The sequence below is a fragment of the Brachyistius frenatus genome, unplaced genomic scaffold, assembly GCF_029030835.1.
Source record: "Brachyistius frenatus isolate BFR_SWC_R1_liver_20210118 unplaced genomic scaffold, ASM2903083v1 Contig_39, whole genome shotgun sequence".
Classification (NCBI taxonomy): domain Eukaryota; kingdom Metazoa; phylum Chordata; class Actinopteri; family Embiotocidae; genus Brachyistius; species Brachyistius frenatus.
In genome coordinates, this window is record NW_027210638.1 from 2,186,985 (window position 1) to 2,205,915 (window position 18,931).

At 41.4% G+C, this 18,931-nt stretch overlaps 3 protein-coding genes across 5 annotated transcripts in view; 1 reads left to right on the forward strand and 2 right to left on the reverse strand.

Moving 5' to 3' along the window:
• Positions 1-222: 222 nt before the first annotated feature.
• On the reverse strand, positions 223-4,475 carry bhlhe41 (basic helix-loop-helix family, member e41). Of its 2 annotated transcripts, none has more exons than XM_069701942.1 (5): positions 3,905-4,475; positions 3,747-3,813; positions 3,464-3,571; positions 3,240-3,351; positions 223-2,896 (listed from the first exon to the last, which is right to left on the reverse strand). In XM_069701942.1, exons 1-5 carry the CDS (start codon positions 3,964-3,966, stop codon positions 1,965-1,967), a joined length of 1,281 nt encoding a protein of 426 aa, XP_069558043.1. In that variant the 5' UTR covers positions 3,967-4,475; the 3' UTR covers positions 223-1,964. The 2 variants fall into 2 exon arrangements, with proteins under 2 accessions (XP_069558043.1, XP_069558042.1); XM_069701941.1 differs by having other exon boundaries at positions 3,464-3,574; positions 3,905-4,470.
• A 1,143-nt stretch (positions 4,476-5,618) lies between these two features.
• Positions 5,619-11,749, forward strand: sspn (sarcospan (Kras oncogene-associated gene)). Its single transcript, XM_069701944.1, has 3 exons — positions 5,619-5,988; positions 7,484-7,570; positions 9,611-11,749. Exons 1-3 carry the CDS (start codon positions 5,761-5,763, stop codon positions 9,968-9,970), a joined length of 675 nt encoding a protein of 224 aa, XP_069558045.1. The 5' UTR covers positions 5,619-5,760; the 3' UTR covers positions 9,971-11,749.
• A 3,688-nt stretch (positions 11,750-15,437) lies between these two features.
• The window catches only part of itpr2 (inositol 1,4,5-trisphosphate receptor, type 2), a 55,882-nt gene continuing 52,388 nt past the window's right edge, over positions 15,438-18,931 (reverse strand). For both annotated transcript variants that reach the window (XM_069701947.1, XM_069701946.1), the window contains 2 exons: positions 18,525-18,686; positions 15,438-16,760 (listed from right to left, as the gene is read on the reverse strand). In XM_069701947.1, coding sequence (XP_069558048.1) covers positions 16,680-16,760; positions 18,525-18,686 — 243 coding nt within the window. In that variant the 3' untranslated portion in view covers positions 15,438-16,679. The remainder of the gene's footprint in view (positions 16,761-18,524; positions 18,687-18,931) is intronic.

Sequence of the window (18,931 nt, forward strand, 5' to 3'; positions counted from 1 at the left end):
CACCTTCTGAGCTTCCAGTATCGTTTACACACGAGTGCTTTAAGTAATACTGAACTTTTGGTCCTGTGTATGTAGAAACTTTCTTATATGTATTGCAAATACATAAATATTACAAGTCGGTGGTAAAGGCTCACACATGTTCACTGAAGTCGAACTGCATTTGTTAACATGCGAGACTGAAGAAACACAGAATAAGTGTAGTACAAGAAGAAGCCTGCAAAGTTTAGTTTTGGATATTTATTTTACAACTCATCAGCAATAATTTAGAACAGCATGTGTAAAGCATTAACGAAATGTGCAACAGTTGCTCAGTTAAATCTTTTTAAAAAACCCATAGACTTCTACAACATTGACAAAGACATGTATACTTCATGGTATATTCACAAAAACCTATTTACAGACACACATGCCACTTTATAGAACAGTTGATAACAGATCAGAGGCAAAACCAGCTGAGGAAAACTACAAAAGCAATGTCCTGTATGCAAAATACAATGAAAATCATCTGTCTATTCAGTCACATGTGAAACTTAAAAAAGCAGCGCAACACTACACTTGCAGGAATTATTTAGAAAAGAGGCCGAGATAAAGTTCCTAAAACGGCAATGACCACAGTTTGTTTCCCAGTTTTGTCAAATTTTTGAAAAGCAATGTTTTACATAATGACAGCATATAACCTGGATGGCCTAATGTGTGGAGGGGCGGCGGCTTGTCAAATTTAATCAAGATTTTCCCATGAAAGAGCTGGAAATAAGCAGTGCTTTGTAAAATCGGAAAGATTACTGAATCACCACTTTACTGCATGAAATCATCACAAACCATCTTCTCTTTGAGATGAAATGAAATCATATCTTTTTTTATATCAAGACAACTCAACACAATATAAATGTTCAAAGAGAACTACAGTGATTGACTTTGAAAATGATCAGGTGACTGTTAGAGGGGGGAGTAAAAGCAGAAAAAAGTGCACTTAACTTCTCAGAGAGTAAAGTTCATCCTACATACAAACTTTTAACAGCTGGGAAAATACAAGTACATTCAAATATCAAAGATCTATAAGGTGCTATCCTACAATGTTTCCTGGAGGTACAGGAGGTCACTGCATCTCTGTACAGAAATGCTTAAATCAGGGGGCGTACAATAAAGCAAACCCTTGTGAATGAAGGGTTTTGTCTTCCTATTATTCTGAATTATTTCAGTATTTTTTTTTTCATCACAAGGACAAACAAGCAAAAGGAAACCAGGGGTAATCTTTTGTAAAGATGAGTTCAGGGAAATCAGGCATAACACCTCTCCCGTTATTGTGTGTGGTTGTTAGAATAGCTGATTTTGGGGTATGCTGTTAATGGTCAGAATGGTACACGTGTGTTAAGGGGGTTACCATTCATTTCTTCTCAGGAGGGGCAGTAATGTGCCTCCTGATCAGCCTCCCCCATGCAAAGTTGGGGATGAGGTACAGTAGGCATTCCACTTCCAGGAGCACTTCTTTTATAGGCCCATTTAGTGCACATTTACATATTGATGATTCAGACTATCTTTCAGGTAATACTATTTACAGTCAGAGTGAACCAAGTTGTTAATAATCTTGGCAGAGGTCAGTTGCAACTTCATACATCCAAAGAGACTCATTGATTGGGGGTATTGCGCACTGTTGCAGTACTCAAAGTTTTGGCACCAATGTTGCCATGTCAAAATATTTTATCAAAGAGGATAAAAAACTAACTCCAGCACAACACAGCCGTGTAGTGTCAATCATTGTCGATAGTCATTCAGATTGTTTAATCTAGTATAAGTGCAAAAGGCACACGCGTCACAACTGTCCCCTGTTTTGCCAAGATATTGTACAAGAGAAACTCTCCTGTGAAACCCCGTTTTAAAACTAGCCTAATTTTTTAAAAAAAATAAAAATAAAAATGAAAATACATAAACTCCATCAGAATGCACAGAAAGTTATCACAGACTGATTAGCTCGTCTGACAACCAGAAAACTGGTTGTGTGGGCTATTCTTGCTCTCCTGGAACGTGTCACCTACGTCACCCTCTCCTTCGTCACTCGCGGGACTTTCCGCGCGCTCCTCAAGTGAGCCCTCCTCAGCCTCGTGTGACCCGTTGTTGTCTTGAGAGTGTGAGTCCTTGGATTGAGAAGAGGCTCCAAAGTGCGCAGACAAGCCGGGAAAAGCGGCAGCAGCAGCAGCGGCTGCGTGTGCAGGGTATAGCCAGGGGAAAGGGGAAGCGATCGCGGCCGCCGCTGGGTACATGTACTTTTCAATGTTGTTTTTGTCGAAAAAAGGCATATAAGACGCCGCGGCTGAGGGATTGATGAAGTAGAAAGGCATGCAAATTGGTGTCTGCTGTCCAACGTTGCTTATTCCCATCAGAGAGTTCATAAACGCCACATCGGGTCTGGTGGGGTCTGCGCCTGCTGTCCCGTTCACAGGCCAGCTCATCTTTGGTTTTTTGGCAGCCCGATCATCTCCGAACTCTTGCTTGATCTTCACTGCTTTGGGTCCCTGCGCCTTATTTCGCTCACATTCTTTATCTTTGCCATCGCTCTTTTCGGCTTCGCCCCCGTATCCGCTGTCCGTGTCTGTGTCATTCTCGTTAAGCTCTCCGCCCTGGGTCCTCTGGATGACCGGGACACAGTTGGCTTGACTGTCAGATTTTTGCCCGTCTTGTGCGTCCCCGGTGGGTAGCTGGTGCTGGAGCGGCGGCGCGCCGGGCTGGAACTGCGCCAACACCTTGTGAAGGTGGTTGATGAGCTGCGCGCACCTCTGCTCTCGCGCCGTCCAGTTCTCAAACTGACTCAGGTACTGCAGGACCTCTTTGGCACAGGCCTGGAACCCGGAGTGGAAAGCGTCCAGATCAGCATGAATGGAAGATTTCATCGACCGATCCCCTGCGAAATTCAGATTAACAGATCATTATTCTGTAAAGTGTAGCGCATCATAACGGTTACAAAATGAAGCGGGCGCTTATCAACAGCACGTTTGCATGTCTGCATACCGACGAAAGAGTGCTGCTTCTCTCTGATTCTGTCAAAAGTATAAGTTTCTCTAGTAGCTTTTCTAATTTTAAAAAAACCCCCATTATATTCTGTTCCATATTCCTTGTTTTTCCATATATGCTGCTGTAAATTCGTCTAATAGCGTCATGCAATGCAGTTAGTTTAATCAAACAACTTAATTTCACAGAAAAATGTTCTACAACGTGTAGATTCAAGTTTAGTTTGTTCATCTTACCATTTTGCAAAGCAATAATCTTTTGGTGCTGCTGCTCGGTGACAGCAGTCAGGGCGTTTAAATGTTTCAGCGTTAACTCCAGGACAACTGCTTTCTCCAAATGCCCGAGCGTCTGTGGAGAAAAACAGAGGATCAGTCGGTCGTTTGTGAGATCTCTGTTGTGTCTAAAACCCTTATCCGAGCACGTAAAAACTTTTTTTTTTTTTTTTTTGTCATGATCTCACCGATAGCTTGAGATGTTCGGGTAACAAATCTTTAAGTTGTCCAATACATTCGTTGATTCTGTCTCTCCTCTTCTTCTCTATCAACCGGTGTGGTAACTTATAAGCGTCCTGCTGGCAAAAAAAAAAAAAAAAAAAAATACATGCGTTTACAGTATTAAAACAGAAATCTGTAGGTAAGGAGTTGTAATACACAACATACAAATTCTATTAAGTTGAATTAACATACAAATGGTGGATTATCTAGATGCAAAATATTAAAAGAATTAAAAAAAACCGCGCTCACCTTCCCACCATCCTCTCGTTTTATTCCTCTTTTGGATTTGCACATGTAGAGAGAGGGGTAATCCACCCTGAAGTAAAGAGGAAAGTGTCCGGTTATTCACCAGGATGTCGTGAGTTTATAAGAGACAGTTTGACACAGTTTGCCGAAAGCACACTCACCCCAAGAAATCCGCGTGCTCCATGAACTGCCTGTCCTGTAAATGCGGTATCCTTTCGTCCATCACTTCTCTGCTGCTGGTTATCCGCTTCCTAACTTCTTCGGGGAATGTTTGTTATTCCACGACCCACACACGGATGGCCGAGGGAGATGATGCACAGTGCGTGTCCTCCAGTGGAAGCTGCGCTTCAGACTGATGTCTATAGTTCCCTGAGCTGCCACTTTGCAAAGCCGTCGGCTCCGTGGTTAGAGCGCACGCGCGCCTCCGGTCGAGAACAGCTTCCGACTCACGTGTAGGCTGCACCAGCACAAAGTCCGGTAATTAGACCTCGTCTGTGTTATAGCTCCTATCGCCGCTGTTCCTATAGAGATCTACTCTAAACCATTTTGATCTGGTTGCTGAAACGTGATTCGTGCGCAATATGCAGGAGAGGAAGAGACGCACATGCGTGAAGAGGCATAATCTGCAGAAGCTGTCGTTAACTACAGCAGCGTTTTTGCATCCAACATTATGCTCTCCGAAACTTTACAGCTCGTGCTGACTGTTCACGTGCAGAAACGGGCCGATTTGTGACCGGATACGTCCGTTTTCACCAAAGTAGCTCGCGTACATTCGCAGCTCGGAAGGAAGCACGTCCGCTCCTCTGTGTTTGTTAATACAAGGCGCGTATTTTGTTGTGGTTTGGAGCAAAAAAAAAAAAAAAAAAAAAGGTCAGTCGATCACTCCGAAACCAAAATGCAACTCTTCAGTGAAAACACGGAGGTTAATGTGGAGTCAACACAGAGCGTAAACACGGGACGCCCTCGTCCAAGTATGTAAAGCGTGCGTGCTAGTGCGCGTTCATGCAGTCTGTCGCTGTATGTTGTTGTGGGGCAGGGTAACCTACTCATACATCAATCGTCCAAGGCTGCGTTGTCAGTAACCATGGCACCGGCCCAGCTGTGTGCTCAAACACGTGCGTCGCGATTCTCTACTAATCTCAGCTTGGGCGATGCTCTCCCACCTTCATCAGGAGTTGTTTTTTTTTATTTTTTATTGCAACATGAGGTTTTGTGACTTTGACTTCTCCATTAGGCGGGTGTGCCAGAAGAATTCATCTCTACTGAATGCACACATTTACCCAAAATAATTCAGTCACTCAATTTGTGTTATTATGGCACTATAGTTAATCATAAATGTATGAAACAACAATAATTTCACATCAAAATATGTAACTGCAAATCACAAGTTTTATAATTGACTCCAGGAAGTTAATCTGATAGTCAGTGACACCTGCTCTTGTGAACATTAAAGTGCTCAAAAACACTCAAATCTGAGCTCCTCTAATGCCCTCACATGCCTTGTGATCACATTACTCCTTCCTGTAAGTCATGTGACTTTTTCTGGCTGGCACCATATGGCTCTCTTGTGTAACAGTGCTGACAAAGAATGATCCAGTCACTCTCTCTAATGAAGTGTGACCTCCTCTGTGCTGGTTTTTCATTAACTCGTACCTGCTTTGCCTCTGTACTTCCCTTTCTTGTCTTTAATGTGACTACATGAGAAATCATCTCGGTGTCGTATGTTGGAATCCCCCTTCGTGTCTTCCTGCCTCCCTTCCCTCCTCTTCCTTTCCTCAGTATGCTGCCTGCTCTATATGTGGCACTGGAGCCGCTTTAGGAATCCGGTCCAAATGTTTTCCATATTAGTTCAGAGCCTTCCAAATAGCAGCCGAGCTTGGCTTATGGTGAGAGAAGGCAGGGAGGGGAAGGGAAGGGGAGCGTGGCAGACGGCAGGCAGGCTCGTCCACCCCAAACATTGCAACAGTAAAAGTTGTGAGGACAAACAGGGACAAAGAGTGTGAAGACAGGCGGAGGAATGGGACAGGGGCAGAAAGGTTCCTCAGACAAGAAGGAGGCCAAGAGGAAGAGAGATGACGGCGCAACACCAGATGATGGCCATAAGTGTAGAGTCTGTCGTTTCCCTCTGCTCGTCGCCCTGCTGCAGCTGCTGTTTGGGGTGGCTGTCACAGTCGTGGCCTTCCTTATGTTGGCGATCAGCCCTTCACTCTTGGCCAGGGAGACGCCACACTGGGCTGGGATCATTGTAAGCGCCGTCCTTACGCATCCAGCCACTATATCCACTTGTTTGCATGAAACCCGAGTCTATTTCTGATACTTCTGCATGACCCTCAGCTACTTCCCGTAAAGTTACGTCCATGTTTACCACACTGCATGTCAACAGTTGACCTCACCGATCTATTTCAGTTATATAGGCATTGGAAATCACTGCTATTGTCATGTTGCAATAAATCTCCATCTGTCGTACTCCTTCTGAATGCATACACGTGAATTTCCCATCCTGAGTCACACGAGTCTGCCTGCACGTTCTGTTGTTTGTTTTGTACATCCAAGAAATGCTCAACATCTGGGCAGATGAGACAAATCACCCAATCACAGCATGAGTCCAACTGACCCTTTGAATGCCTATATAGCACTTGAGGATCTCATTACTTGCAATTGTTATGTGCAGGCTTGTTTATACCTCCTCATTCTTACCATCTGCCTTCACACACACAAATACGCCACACATTTAATTATTTTCATACAAAAGTTTAACTTCTCTAACAACTATGCAAACAGTTAATAAGCCTTTTAATTATGTTTATGTGTGAAACTTTAAAAGTAAGTGATGTAAGCAACGAAGGCAGCTGAAACGTGAGTCAAAGTGTAAGAGATTGAGATGGTTAAAGATTCATGTCAATAGTTGGAGATCAAAGTTGATCGATAGTTAAACTATAAACAACAAAAGCACTTAAAATTGAATTCGAAGGGCTTCATAGAGCAGAAGTTTGTTAACAATGACATTTAATATGCTGAAAGCAACTGAATTGTCAGTTAAAGTGTAAGAATAAAAACAAGTGATCAATGATTATCTTTCTCTGTCAAATTCAGAAAGTGAAACAATTAATTGTTAAATTTTACATATTATATGATATGAGAAAAACAATATTCTGGTCACACTTTAGTGACAAAGAAAACATGTTGTTCCTGTTTGGGCCCTATGCTAGCCAATCACAGATGCCATCTGCTCTCGAAAACATCCCTGGATACCAGCATCCCGAGTTAGATGCTCACGAGATTCAGCCAAGTGAAAAACACTGAGGTCATCAAGAACTTTCCAGAGAATCCTGAGTGCTTAAGAACCTGGGAAAAACATCTAAATAAGATGCCGCACGTTAGTCACAAGACTCCAATTGCGCTGGAGAGATAGAGTGTGAGCGTGTCTGTGTGCAAGAGAGAGAGAGAGAGAGGGAAAGACAGAGTAATGTAATCAGATGGCAGCTTACTGCTGAATCATGCAATATTAACAAAGACTCCTAAAAACCTAGGACCTAATTATTTTCTAGAATGAGATTTTTCTTCCTTTTATAGCAGCAAACATACATGTAGATACTGTATATCACATCATGCCAACAAATTATATACATGGGTTGATCGCAGTCTTTGTGATTGCCAAAATAAGAGTTGACATTTTCAATGTCTTGATAGGACTGAATCTAATCAAACAACGGCAAACATTTTCTGGTGTGTTGTTGCAGCTGTGTTTAGTTTCCATCCTGGGCTTCATCCTGTACTGTATCTCCAACCTACCTGATGAGAAGGCGTCTTTGAAATTCATTGTCAAGGTGAGTTCACAGACAAACTGATGCACTTGTGAGAAAAGTGAGAAAAACAGTAAATAACTTAAATCAGATTCATTATCAATTCAGAATGAGCCTCTCTTGAAACTCACCAAAGACTATCTTGGTTTGCTGTCAAAAGGTTTGATCAGATGGGTCGCTTTATGTTCCAGAAAACATTTCTGTTACTCTCTGATTCAGTACTCGGCTGTTCTTAGGGAACACCTGTCAGTGCCACAGAGAGAAAAGAAATTAACTGCATTCCTGTTTAAAAGAGCTCCGCGGGGATCCCTGTGAGTGGAGGAGTGCTTTCAGTAATGCGACTTGATCGTACAGCTTCATTAGCCACACAGTATATGCAGCTGGAATTTCAGGGCAATTAAAAGCAGTCCACCATTGTTTCCGTGGAAGCAGCATCTTTGTATTTTTTTGTCTGGCTCTTCTGTGCATAGCAGGATTAAATATGTAAATACAATTTAAAGACTCCTCAGCAGTATTTTGCATTAATACACGAGTGCAGCTAATTTACAAATTTGGTCTTTGAAGATGGGCACGTTAGAAAGTCAATGCCCACTGTGACTGTGTTGTCGTTTTTAAACACCATCTGTCTCTCTCAATCACCAAATTACACTGATTATGTTCATTTACATTTTCATACATATAGTGTACTTGCTCGCTGTTGAAATATAACAGTGTTTTTTCCATTAACCTCAAGATAATGCATTTGCATTGTGGACTGTGTTGACAGGTCATCATTGTAAATGAGAATTGGTTCTCAATTGATTTTACCTGGTTAAATAAAGGTCATATATATATAAACTGAGACATATCAACAAAATCTTGCACTGTCGTACGAGTACTTTGTCTTTTCTCTCAATTTCCCGTCCATAAGTACGGTAATGTCAGCAATAAGGGCAAATAAAGCTCTGCTATAAAATCCATTAATAATGTGTATGTCGGAACAGCTGAAATCAGTCTGCTGCATCTCTCTCCCTCAAAACCAGTGTGCTGTAATTTATTTATGTTGTTAATTCAGTGACCCCAAGGCTACACTATATTCACTCGTCCTTAAGAATTTATGTCTTTGCAGTCAGCTCATCTATTTATTTCAGTTCCCCTGGGCGCAAGTTGAGCAAGTAGAAAATGTGCTGTAACTGGAGATATTTCGGATGTTAAATGTTTTTGTGCTGTCAGATGGGGATCCTGGCTCTGATGTCCTCATTTATTATGTTAAGACACTCATGAGTTTGATACGTTTTCAAGGGCTCAACAAGGAGTGTTTGAGGACCACATGGACTGTAAACAACAACAACAATAACAACAACAACAACGAGTCTTTTCAGTTTCTACCTGCTTTTGGTTTCAGATTTTTCCATGTTGTGAAGCACTTAATGTTCAATAAAGTGCTTGTTGAGCAGCGCATCTCCCTGTAACCAACCATACTCCACATCTCACAACTGCGCCAAAATTAACATAAATGCCATTTTAAATCAAGCACCACTCATCACTTGCATAATTCCATAAGAAGCATGTAACCGAGAGCAAAACACACCCGTGAACGAGGGCTCCTGTTATATAAGCGATGGATTAAGATGAAGGTTTAGTGTTATTGAGATTGTGCAATTGCATAAACAGCACAAAGCCTCCGTCACATTTTCCAACTGTATTTTTAGACGGTCTCTGTTGTTCAGTATACTGACACGGGACGTGCACTAAAGGTGGAAAGCGGCTGTAGCTGCAGGGCAGTGTAACATGTGTGGTATCTCCTGTCTGTGCTCACAGCTGGGCTCCTACTTGGCGGGTCAGATCATGCCCTGTAGTATTGTGGGTAATCTCTTTGAGCTGAATTTGCCATAGGCACTGAGCCAGCATGTCTGTTCCTGAGCTACACTTTTGGCACGATGGGGTAATCATGAAACAACCGACTAAAGCAGGAGCCAGATCGTAATATAAAAAACACCGAATCAAAGATCAAAACAGGTTTTCTGTTCGAAGCTTTCAAAGTAAAAGTCCAGGATCTCACGCCAGTCCTCTGTCCCTCTGCAGCTCCTCTACTTTATCCTGTGCACCATTGGCCTGGTCATCTCCGTGCTGGTCGTGGCGTTCGCTGGACACCACTACTCCCAGACCAGCAGCTTCTTCTGTGGGCAGGCGGGAGAAGACTGCGTGTGCACGCTGGATGAAGATGACCCAATCGCTCGCAACTTCACCTACGAGGGCGTCGGCGACTGTGAGGTGATCACCGGGACGCTCACGCTCTACTTCCTGCTCCAGATCGTGCTGAACCTGGCCCAGGCTCTCGTCTGTGCCGTCGGCACCTTCATCATGTGGAAGCACCGCTATCAGGTCTTCTTCGCCGGTCTTCAGATCAGCTCTCCCTCCACCCAGGGATGGCAAAAAGTTTAGGGCGATGCCGTCAGAGCTGATGGGACGACTCTGCTCAGTCAGATCAAGATGCAGGGTAATGCCACTTATGTGACGACACTCTGAAGTACAGGGACATTTGCCTTTTTGGTGTGTGCCTTTGTGTGTTTCCTTCTTCCTGTTAACATTTTGTGGTAGTTGTTCTATAATGGCTATTTGCACAAATTTTGTATTCACGTTTAAAACTTTGTACTTTCATCCAGTCGTCGGTGTTAACAACTTGAATACACCGATCAGCCAAAACATTAAAACCACTGACAGGTGAATCATTACTACAACAGCCCAACGATAAATCCTCCATTCATGAGGATTATAACATTCAGTTAAACTGCTCTTGGTTATACTGAGAGGCTTTCATATCATTTTGTTAACCCTATTCATTGGAAACAGGAGGAACAAAACATTAGGAACACCTCTCAGTAGTGCAGTTCAACAGCTCCATACAAATCTCCAAAATAACCTTTAAAATAAATCAGTGCCATTATTATCCAATCATATTGCGTCCTATAAATAATACTTAATGCTTCACCTGCCAGTGGTTTCAATGTTGGGGCTGATCGGTGTAGATGAAGACAGAAAGACAACTGGGTTCTTTTTGAGAAAAAAAAAAAAAGTATTTCATAATAATGACTTTTTTTCTTTTTATCTTGACATTTGCTCTTGTGACATACAGCTTGTATACAGTTGCATTACTAGACAAATTATAACTGCATCAACAAAATATCCCATTTGTTTTGTATCTCCAAAAATCTACATGGTCTTTCAAAATGTCTTTTGGTTTAAATTACTGAGATTAAATGATTATGGTAGCTTTAGGAGGTACACTGCATCTCGTTGTTCTCAAGTTACAATTTGCAAATGTTAAAGGGTACTGCCTCAAGCTTTAGTTTTCACACCATGAAATGTTCAAATATTAACTAAACCTAGCAGCAAATATTAGAAAGATATTCTTTAAATATTAATTTAATTAAATGCTTTAATATTTTATTGCTTTACAATGAATCGGCAATCAACATCTATTAAACTTTGCAGCACATTTTTACATTATTTGCTAAAATAAAAAACAATGTTTTTGGAAGGGGGCAATTATGTCAATTTACTTAATGAATAACTTGTGTTGTGTCTCATTTGTTACCATACAAACATATGCAGCTATGTAAATACTGTTTAAAATCCTTGATGGAAAACAATAGCACAGTAATTTTCAGCTAATAGAAGCAAAGCCCCGACAGACCAGAATGTAAAAACTGATGCTGACAGCGGTAACACAACCTGGGCAGACTACACTCCATGAGCCTGGAGCCAGACTGAACTGGGCTGTGGCTTGCGAAGGTGGAGGCCAGTAGCCAGTATGACTCAAACAGCCAGTAGGAGTCAAAACGACTGCAGCCACAAAGGGAGGAGCGGGTGAGCTGGGGTGAGGAAAGGGGGACTCAGACGGGCAGCTGGACTGAAGTAACTAAATCATTTCAGTGTTTGAATTGTGTTCTTCTCATTCAAGCAGCGAAAGAGAGGAAACGACCACAAAAATAATAGGTTTGCATTTTAAAAATACAGCTTTATTTCCTGATTACTCTCACCTCAGGTGCCGACAGCCGTCGCAAACAGTCTATACATGCTGAGAGGCAAATGGTAAACGTGAGGCCGTTTCCATAGCAAATTAGGTGGAATAGGTTCCCAGAGGGAGAGTGCTGTGACTGCAATACCAAATCTGTTTTGTAATGGGTGAAAAAAAAAAAAAAAATGATATCTTTCTCAGAAGCCTTACATGTGGTGATTTCCAGGACATTTCTTCATGCAAGACTGTGAAACCGTTTGTGGTTACAAATACAAACTCAGAATCACCGTTTGCAATTAATTGTATTATTATTGCTCAAGTAGAGAGCGGGCATCTTTAATTAGGCCTCCCGCAAGCCAATCCAATTTCTGAACACAAGACCAGCATTTCATTAACGTTAATGGAAAGGTATACATCACAACAGAATTTGTTGTCGATGTTAACATCAATGTAATTCTCAAAAGTAAAGCTCGAGTACAAATGTATGGCTATTGTGTGACATCGGTAAAAGACAAAGTTGTTTCTGTCAGGCTCTGGTTGCGATTTACTGTGATCATAACTTTTAATCTACAGAAGTTAAGTGGGACAACTCACGGTGATTAACTGATACAGCAGGCTTCGTCAAAGATCACTCAAAGATCAGGGCAATACAGTTAACGTGCAAAACATGGCCTAAGAAACACGATCACAATCATTTCAGGGACGGAGCTCAACACATTAATCGTAGGAATGATTGATTCATTCTGTTTAATAACACATTTCGCATACAAGTGTGTGATGAAGAACAAAACTGTTTGCAATATTTTTCCATGTGCTTGTTACAAAGTTGATGCATCGTGTGACTACAATGGGCTCAATCTTGCATCCGGACACAGGAAGCCACATGCCAGTCGTAATGGTAGCATGTTTATTTACAAAGAAATGATAGTGAGGAGGGACGTTCCCACCTCCTCCTCCTACTTGGCAAGTCTCTGTGTGGTCACTTGTTGTTTTAAAGGCAAAATAAAACAAAACTGAATGATATGTGCCGCCGCTAATGCTACTCTGCGTCTTTCAAGGAAACTGCAGAAGACACAGGATCAATATGTCCATTGACACAAATCACTGAAACTTTCACAGCAAGTCTAAAATAGACGAAACTCTCAACCAGTAATTTAAATCATTATTTTAAATGCATATATATATATATATATATATACACACACACACACATTATGTATTGTTTATATCCAGCTAAATATATAGCGCTTGGTTTAAATTTATAGTTTAAAAAATAAATGAGTGTTCCTGAGAGATGTAATTTTGTCTCGATTCTTTCAGTGCGTTAAAATGCTGGACTCAGTCACACCGCCTCCAGCCACAGAGGTGTATGGGACATTGCCTCGTATTTATTGACCTTCTCTGGGTGTTTTCTCACTCTCTCCATGGAGGCTAAGCGCATGACTCTTGATTGTGGTTTGCAAAAAGATGTTTTTTTAAATGACACAAATATGTCTGAAGTTGAGTAAAAAACAGTAAATAATCACGTGCAATAAATAGGTTCAGTATGTCCTGGGAGGATGAAATGAAGCAGACTGTCTGTGTGTATTACTTTAAGTAATACCATTTTTTTGGTGAATAGACACCCAAGTTAAATGTCTTCTTTCCATGGTCAAAACATACATCTGATAAAACGGTGTGTTTTGGAGGAGATGCAAGCCGCAGCAGTCGTATCACAATATGGCAGTAACACTTTTTCTAGACAGTAATGATAGTCCTGATATTATCCTCTATTTCCCTCCCTCCCCTGACTGAGTGCGATACATTCCAGTGATGCTGCACTTTACCCTTCTTGTCTATGCAGTGACAGCTGCTCACCATTATGGCACCGCGTGAACTAATTTTAATGGCTGTCACAGGCAGCGGGAGCAAACGCAGGCCTGCCAGCGTAAACACTGAACTGAAGCCAAGAAGGATGGTCTTCTCTGTAGAGGGTAAATGACGGGACAGGATAAAAGACCCGTTTACTTTCTGCGATTCATTTATCATCTCAAATATGGTACACAAGCACAAACACGCAGATCATCAACCAGCCACAGTTTTAAAGCATTGATAAGTAACGAGGGCTGAATTACCAGTGTGGGTGACAGGACTCGATGTAGGTTAACCAATTCTTCAGGGGGTTACAACTATTTTCTCTTCTAACTGAACTCTCGGTGTTCAGGTTAGTTTGGTGAAGTTTACAGCTTACTAGTATGACCTTGAGTGACAGAGCAAATCAATAGGACAAGCATTTGATTTTAGAGAGGGGGCACAAAAATCACCATGCCAACTAGAGCCAAACTGATATATTGGTGGGCCAATTTTAATCAGTATCAATGTATATAAAAACTTTTTCTTACAGAATATAACACATTAAAAGATGCTTGGCGTAGATTACAGAGTTTTCCCAACCTTCATAATACTGAGGCATTATGTCACAGCACTTAAGACACTATAGCTTCACTCTATTTATTTTACAAATTTTTGGTCATTCATTTTATTAAAATTTTTTATGGCAGACAGAGCATTTTTAAATAAATATTGTCATAATAATAGTCCAAAGTTACATGAAAATGCCTTGTTTTTAGTCATAACTGCCCACCACCACTAATACTACTACAGCACCTAAGCCCTCCAGAAACCAGGGAAAACCATGAATTAGAAATAGTTATATTTGTTTTTATAATAGTCATTCATAATTATTAGATTCTCATTGAAGTTTAATGTTTCAGTGCACTGATGTCCGTGTTAAATATCCTGCCTCCATGACAGATCTAGAGTGACAATGCTTTTAGGATATGTCTTTGGCTATTAGTTCTAAACTTACTGGTGAAAAGCGACTGCACTGTCAGCTGCACTATCTACCCGCCAAAAATCTTAACTCGGTTGTGACGTCTTTTTCCAGCGTCGAATCAATCAGCATCACAGCCTGCGATTGGTCAAAAATTACATCTATCAAATAGGTTTATATGCGAAAGCTGGGCGCTGCCAGAGTGAGCGATCAGTTTAACGGGCACATACGATTTGGCCCGTTCCCGACCTGGCCTTTTGTGGTAGCCAAACATTTCAGTAGTTTATCTGTTGCTATTTGCTCATTCCCAACCATTTATCTATTCTAAAAGTGATTTTGGACAACCATGTATCTATTATTCCTTGCCGTTTCAACCATTCATCCATTACTTTAATTGATCCAATTCCACATTTACCTCATTACTTGTATCTATTTGTACACAGCTTCCTTTTAAGCTGTTAAGATCCACTTGTTAACTACTTTTGACATGTTCTTGACAACATGCACATTGCTACATTTGTTCAGGTGTTTTTAAAGAATATCATTATTAATGACCCACAGATAAATAATTATCTAGGCCTACTCTATCTTTCCAAGTAGCCTACCTCCTTCAAACTGCAGCAGCTCTGTTGGTTGGGAATCACTGTTATAGAAAACATGCCTTAGCTCTTGTTTTCGTTCTTTAATAACTTAATAAGCCTGTATTTTTTTTAAAGTACTAAACTTAAATAACAGCAATTCTCATAATTAATAGCCGATACAATGAACAATGTGTCAAGATAGAATCAATGGTCAAGAATATCTGAATAAAAAGCCGAACCGTGACATGTTTTTTTTTTTTTTAACTTTGCCTTTAATAGTAGATGACTGCGTGAGCTGAAATATGATATTGTCTTCTCTTTTCAAAGGTCCTGGGTTGCCTTCATGGACAAGTACAAGTTTAAGTAAGTCGACACTAAGTGTGTGGGTGGCCTCGGACAGAGGGGGTCAGGGTGATTATGGGAGAGTTACTCATTCATCCCCAAAGACGACAAAAAGGACTTTGCAAGAAAACTTCCGACTCAAAGCACGCAAAACAGTCTTGTTAAAAATTTATTATAACATCTGGCCATAAAATACATTTTTCTACACCATGTTTATCAGGAAGTGTCACAGGACAGTTACTATGAAGTGCATGCACTCATAATCTGCCATTCATTTGTGCAAGTTTAAAAGACAAGTTCAGACTCATAATCAACTGCAGTCCAAGAAGGAACAGTGAAGATGATTGACACTAAAATAAACTGTAATAAACAGGAGAATATGAGAATGAAATGAGCAGATACAGTAAATATTACAGTATTAGCTGACATCTCTTTAGACAAGAGGATGTTCGTCTTGTAACAAAGAACTCTGACGTTATCATTTTCAATCAGTACATTATGTACCATTATAACATTTAGACTTAAAAGACTTAAAAGAAGTTTCAAGTAAGTTCTGCACTGGTAATCATTATTTTTATTCACATTTCTGTTACTTATATACTCTGTAGAAATCTTTAAAAAGGCAACTGAAGTGAATGCATATTTAAACACAACACAAAGCATTCAAAAATAATACCCAAAGCTAACCATTGTTTCCAGTTACAGGTTTGATTTTTTTTAATCTTTCTTTTTATTTTTTTTAAAAGTGCACTTTCAGCAATTGCAATGTGCTGTTTATAAAAGTTAATGACTAATGCGGCATGATTCCTTTTCCAAAATCCCAAAATAATGCTCTCATAATTACCAACAGAAATCTTAAAGGCAAAGGAGAGAGTCCTTAATGTTAACGTGCACACTTTTCCCCTGAAGGGCTGCAGGCCAGTCGTTGACCTCTGTGAGGCTGGTTGTTCAGCACTGTGACAGTGGTGGAACGTAGGCCAAGACATGGCTGTCCACAGACTTGACAGCACTTAACCATTAACCTTACCCTAACATTTCCCTCGACCTCTGTCTGGCACACTAACACTACACTGGCAGATGTATGCCTGGCCAATCATTCACAGAGGCGAGTGCTGCTGTGTATGAGGGTGTGCTCCTTGCGGCTAAGTGGGCACACAAGGCACATTTTGTATCCCATAAGGCAGTGTTTGTGTCATAAACAAGGCACGTCTATATGTCAATAATCATGTGTCAACACTTGCTGGCCTCTTTCAGCTTAACATCAGTAATTTTCGCTGTACATCTGAGTCCATGTATTGTTCTTAAGGCTGGAGTTTGTGGCGTCTGCATTTATATCTGGTTTTGTCGCGATACTGCAGCCGAGCGGCTCGTCACTGTCCTATTTGAGGCTCACAGCCCTCAGTGGGCTGGGATGTGATGGTTGGGCTGAGGAGGACCCAGGAATCCAAGCCTCTGCTTGTTTTTCCTCTGTTCTGTCATCTGTGGAGGAGTCAGACAGAAAACATGTCAACCTAGAGTGGCTTTTAATTGGATTGGGGCATTGAAATGACACGCAAACCTGTGTTTGTGGTATTACTGTTCTAGTGGGCATTTTATTATGCAAAATACAATATTCCAACTGGCACACATAATCATAGCATTCCAGAGGGGACTGTTTATCTATTTGAACTGGCAGTGCAGGTAATATCATCCTCCAAATCTTTATTTTATGAGTGAACAAATGTGTTAAGATCAATCAAAATTCAAATTTGGCACATTACTTGATAAATGAATCAGGTTCAGCTGACATCTGTAACAAAATACGTAGGATGGAATAACAAAACTTCTTGTCATTTCAAACTTTGCAAACAGTTTTGTATCAATTTTATTTTTCCTTTCCAACATCGGACTTAGAGTCAATAAAAGAAAAATCTTCCGCATAGTTGTATGTAAATAACTTTGTTCAGCACCGCTGTTACGACAAGAAACTAAAATGTCCTTTGGAAACTTCATTAGAGGACACAGTCATGTGTGGGCGTATTTGTGTGCAGAACTGTGACCTGCACGTTGGATGTTGTATAAGTGTGTGTGTGTGTGTGTGTGTGTGTGTGTGTGTGTGTGTGTGTGGGAGGGGGAGTTTGTGAATCAGAAGTGTCATAAATGGGCTCCACTAGTTCTGTAAAAAAAAACATAAACTGTACATGGTGATTAAAAGAAATCAGGATGGCTGCGTGGAACCCTAAAATCCGCAAAAGCAAATAGCAGCACACGCACTCACGCACTCAGAGTGAGAAGTGCCGAGGTCAGCAGAGGTTGTAATGAGGGGGGAGCTGCAGGAGAACTTTTCTCAGAAACAGTCTGAGTTTAGATTTGGTGCGAGACCTGCAGACTCGCCCTCGTGACTGCAGAGCTGTGGTCGGGCCTCACCTATTTCTCCATAAACAGACTCACAACATGGCCTACAACAGAAATTCTATTCATCATAAACGGGGAGAAACTTGCTTACAAACCCCATGACACCTTATTTGTCAGTATACACTACAATAAATCTAGATTAGAATAAGACTGCCAGCATTTGACCCAGCAGATTCAAAGACAAGACTTCGGTGTCTTTGCTGAAGAGCGCTTTAACAGCACACAAACTTGGTTGTTCAACGGGGTTGCATGAGGGAACCCAGCCAGCAGGGTGATGTTTTCGACTTAACTGCTTGGCGAGGTCGACAGAAGTTGTTGTTTTATTTATTGGAGTGTGATCCTCCCTACGTAGGAGTTGTTTTCACACATCTGGCAGAAGAGGAACAAGGACAAGCCTGTGACTGGAATCACATGCAGGGGAGGCAGGTGATGAGAGTGATCAGTCACACTGTAGCAGCGGAGCTAGTCATCCAAACAGCCAGAGGCTCACTGGTGGCTCTCAGTCCCCCTTATTGCTGATGTGATAGTCACCTGTCGTGTTGCATTCAGTAGTAGAATCCATGTAGATTAGATGGATAGTGAAATGAGACTGCTGAGGCTGCCTCTTTCATGTGACCTCTTCCCCTGCAGGTGTTTTTAGGTGAAAGGAGACTCGAGGTCAGGTAGCACATGGAGTTCATAATCCATGTGCTACAGTCAACTGAGCAGCTGCTGAATAAGATGCTATGATAAAATATCGTTTTTTAAAATTCAGAGCATTTTACTAAGGCTTTGAGTTTGAACAACCACAATGCTCAGACCAGACCTTTCCCACCACCGCATGAAAAATAGCTTAAAGTGTCCATCTACCTGTTCTTTGAGCTCAGCCAGCTGGCCTGAGAGCTGAGTCACCAGAGTGACAGTGCTGTCCAGTTTGTCTTGGAGAGACCGCATCTCATTCTGCTCGTTGTCTCCCTCGCTGCTCACCAGAGACATGGCTCTCATACGGGGGAACCAGTCCAAGTTCTTCTCCTGGAGGAGAAGGGAGAGATGGGACATGAGAGAAACGGTGAGAGGTGAAAGTAGTGAAAGGCTGAAATAAAGCTGACTTAACAGGTCAGCGAGACGGCAGAGACAGTGTGTTGGCACAGACATCGACATGGAAGATTTGCATAGACCTGCCGGTAGCATTACAGTGCCACAGCCAGACTGCAGGAGGAGAGTAAACAGAGAGGTAGTGGTAACTGGAGACAGACGTGGAGGTTTAATATTAATCA

Excerpts from the sequence above, each read along its gene's own strand:
- bhlhe41 (XM_069701941.1), bottom strand. The coding sequence starts at position 3,966 with ATGGACGAAAGGATACCGCATTTACAGGACAGGCAGTTCATGGAGCAC. Across the intron at positions 3,352-3,463 it reads CCGAACATCTCAAGCTATCG|ACGCTCGGGCATTTGGAGAA; the intron begins GTGAGATCATGA and ends TTTTCTCCACAG. Across the intron at positions 2,897-3,239 it reads GATTATTGCTTTGCAAAATG|GGGATCGGTCGATGAAATCT; the intron begins GTAAGATGAACA and ends TGAATTTCGCAG.
- sspn (XM_069701944.1), top strand. The coding sequence starts at position 5,761 with ATGGGACAGGGGCAGAAAGGTTCCTCAGACAAGAAGGAGGCCAAGAGG. Across the intron at positions 5,989-7,483 it reads CACACTGGGCTGGGATCATT|CTGTGTTTAGTTTCCATCCT; the intron begins GTAAGCGCCGTC and ends GTGTTGTTGCAG. Across the intron at positions 7,571-9,610 it reads CTTTGAAATTCATTGTCAAG|CTCCTCTACTTTATCCTGTG; the intron begins GTGAGTTCACAG and ends GTCCCTCTGCAG.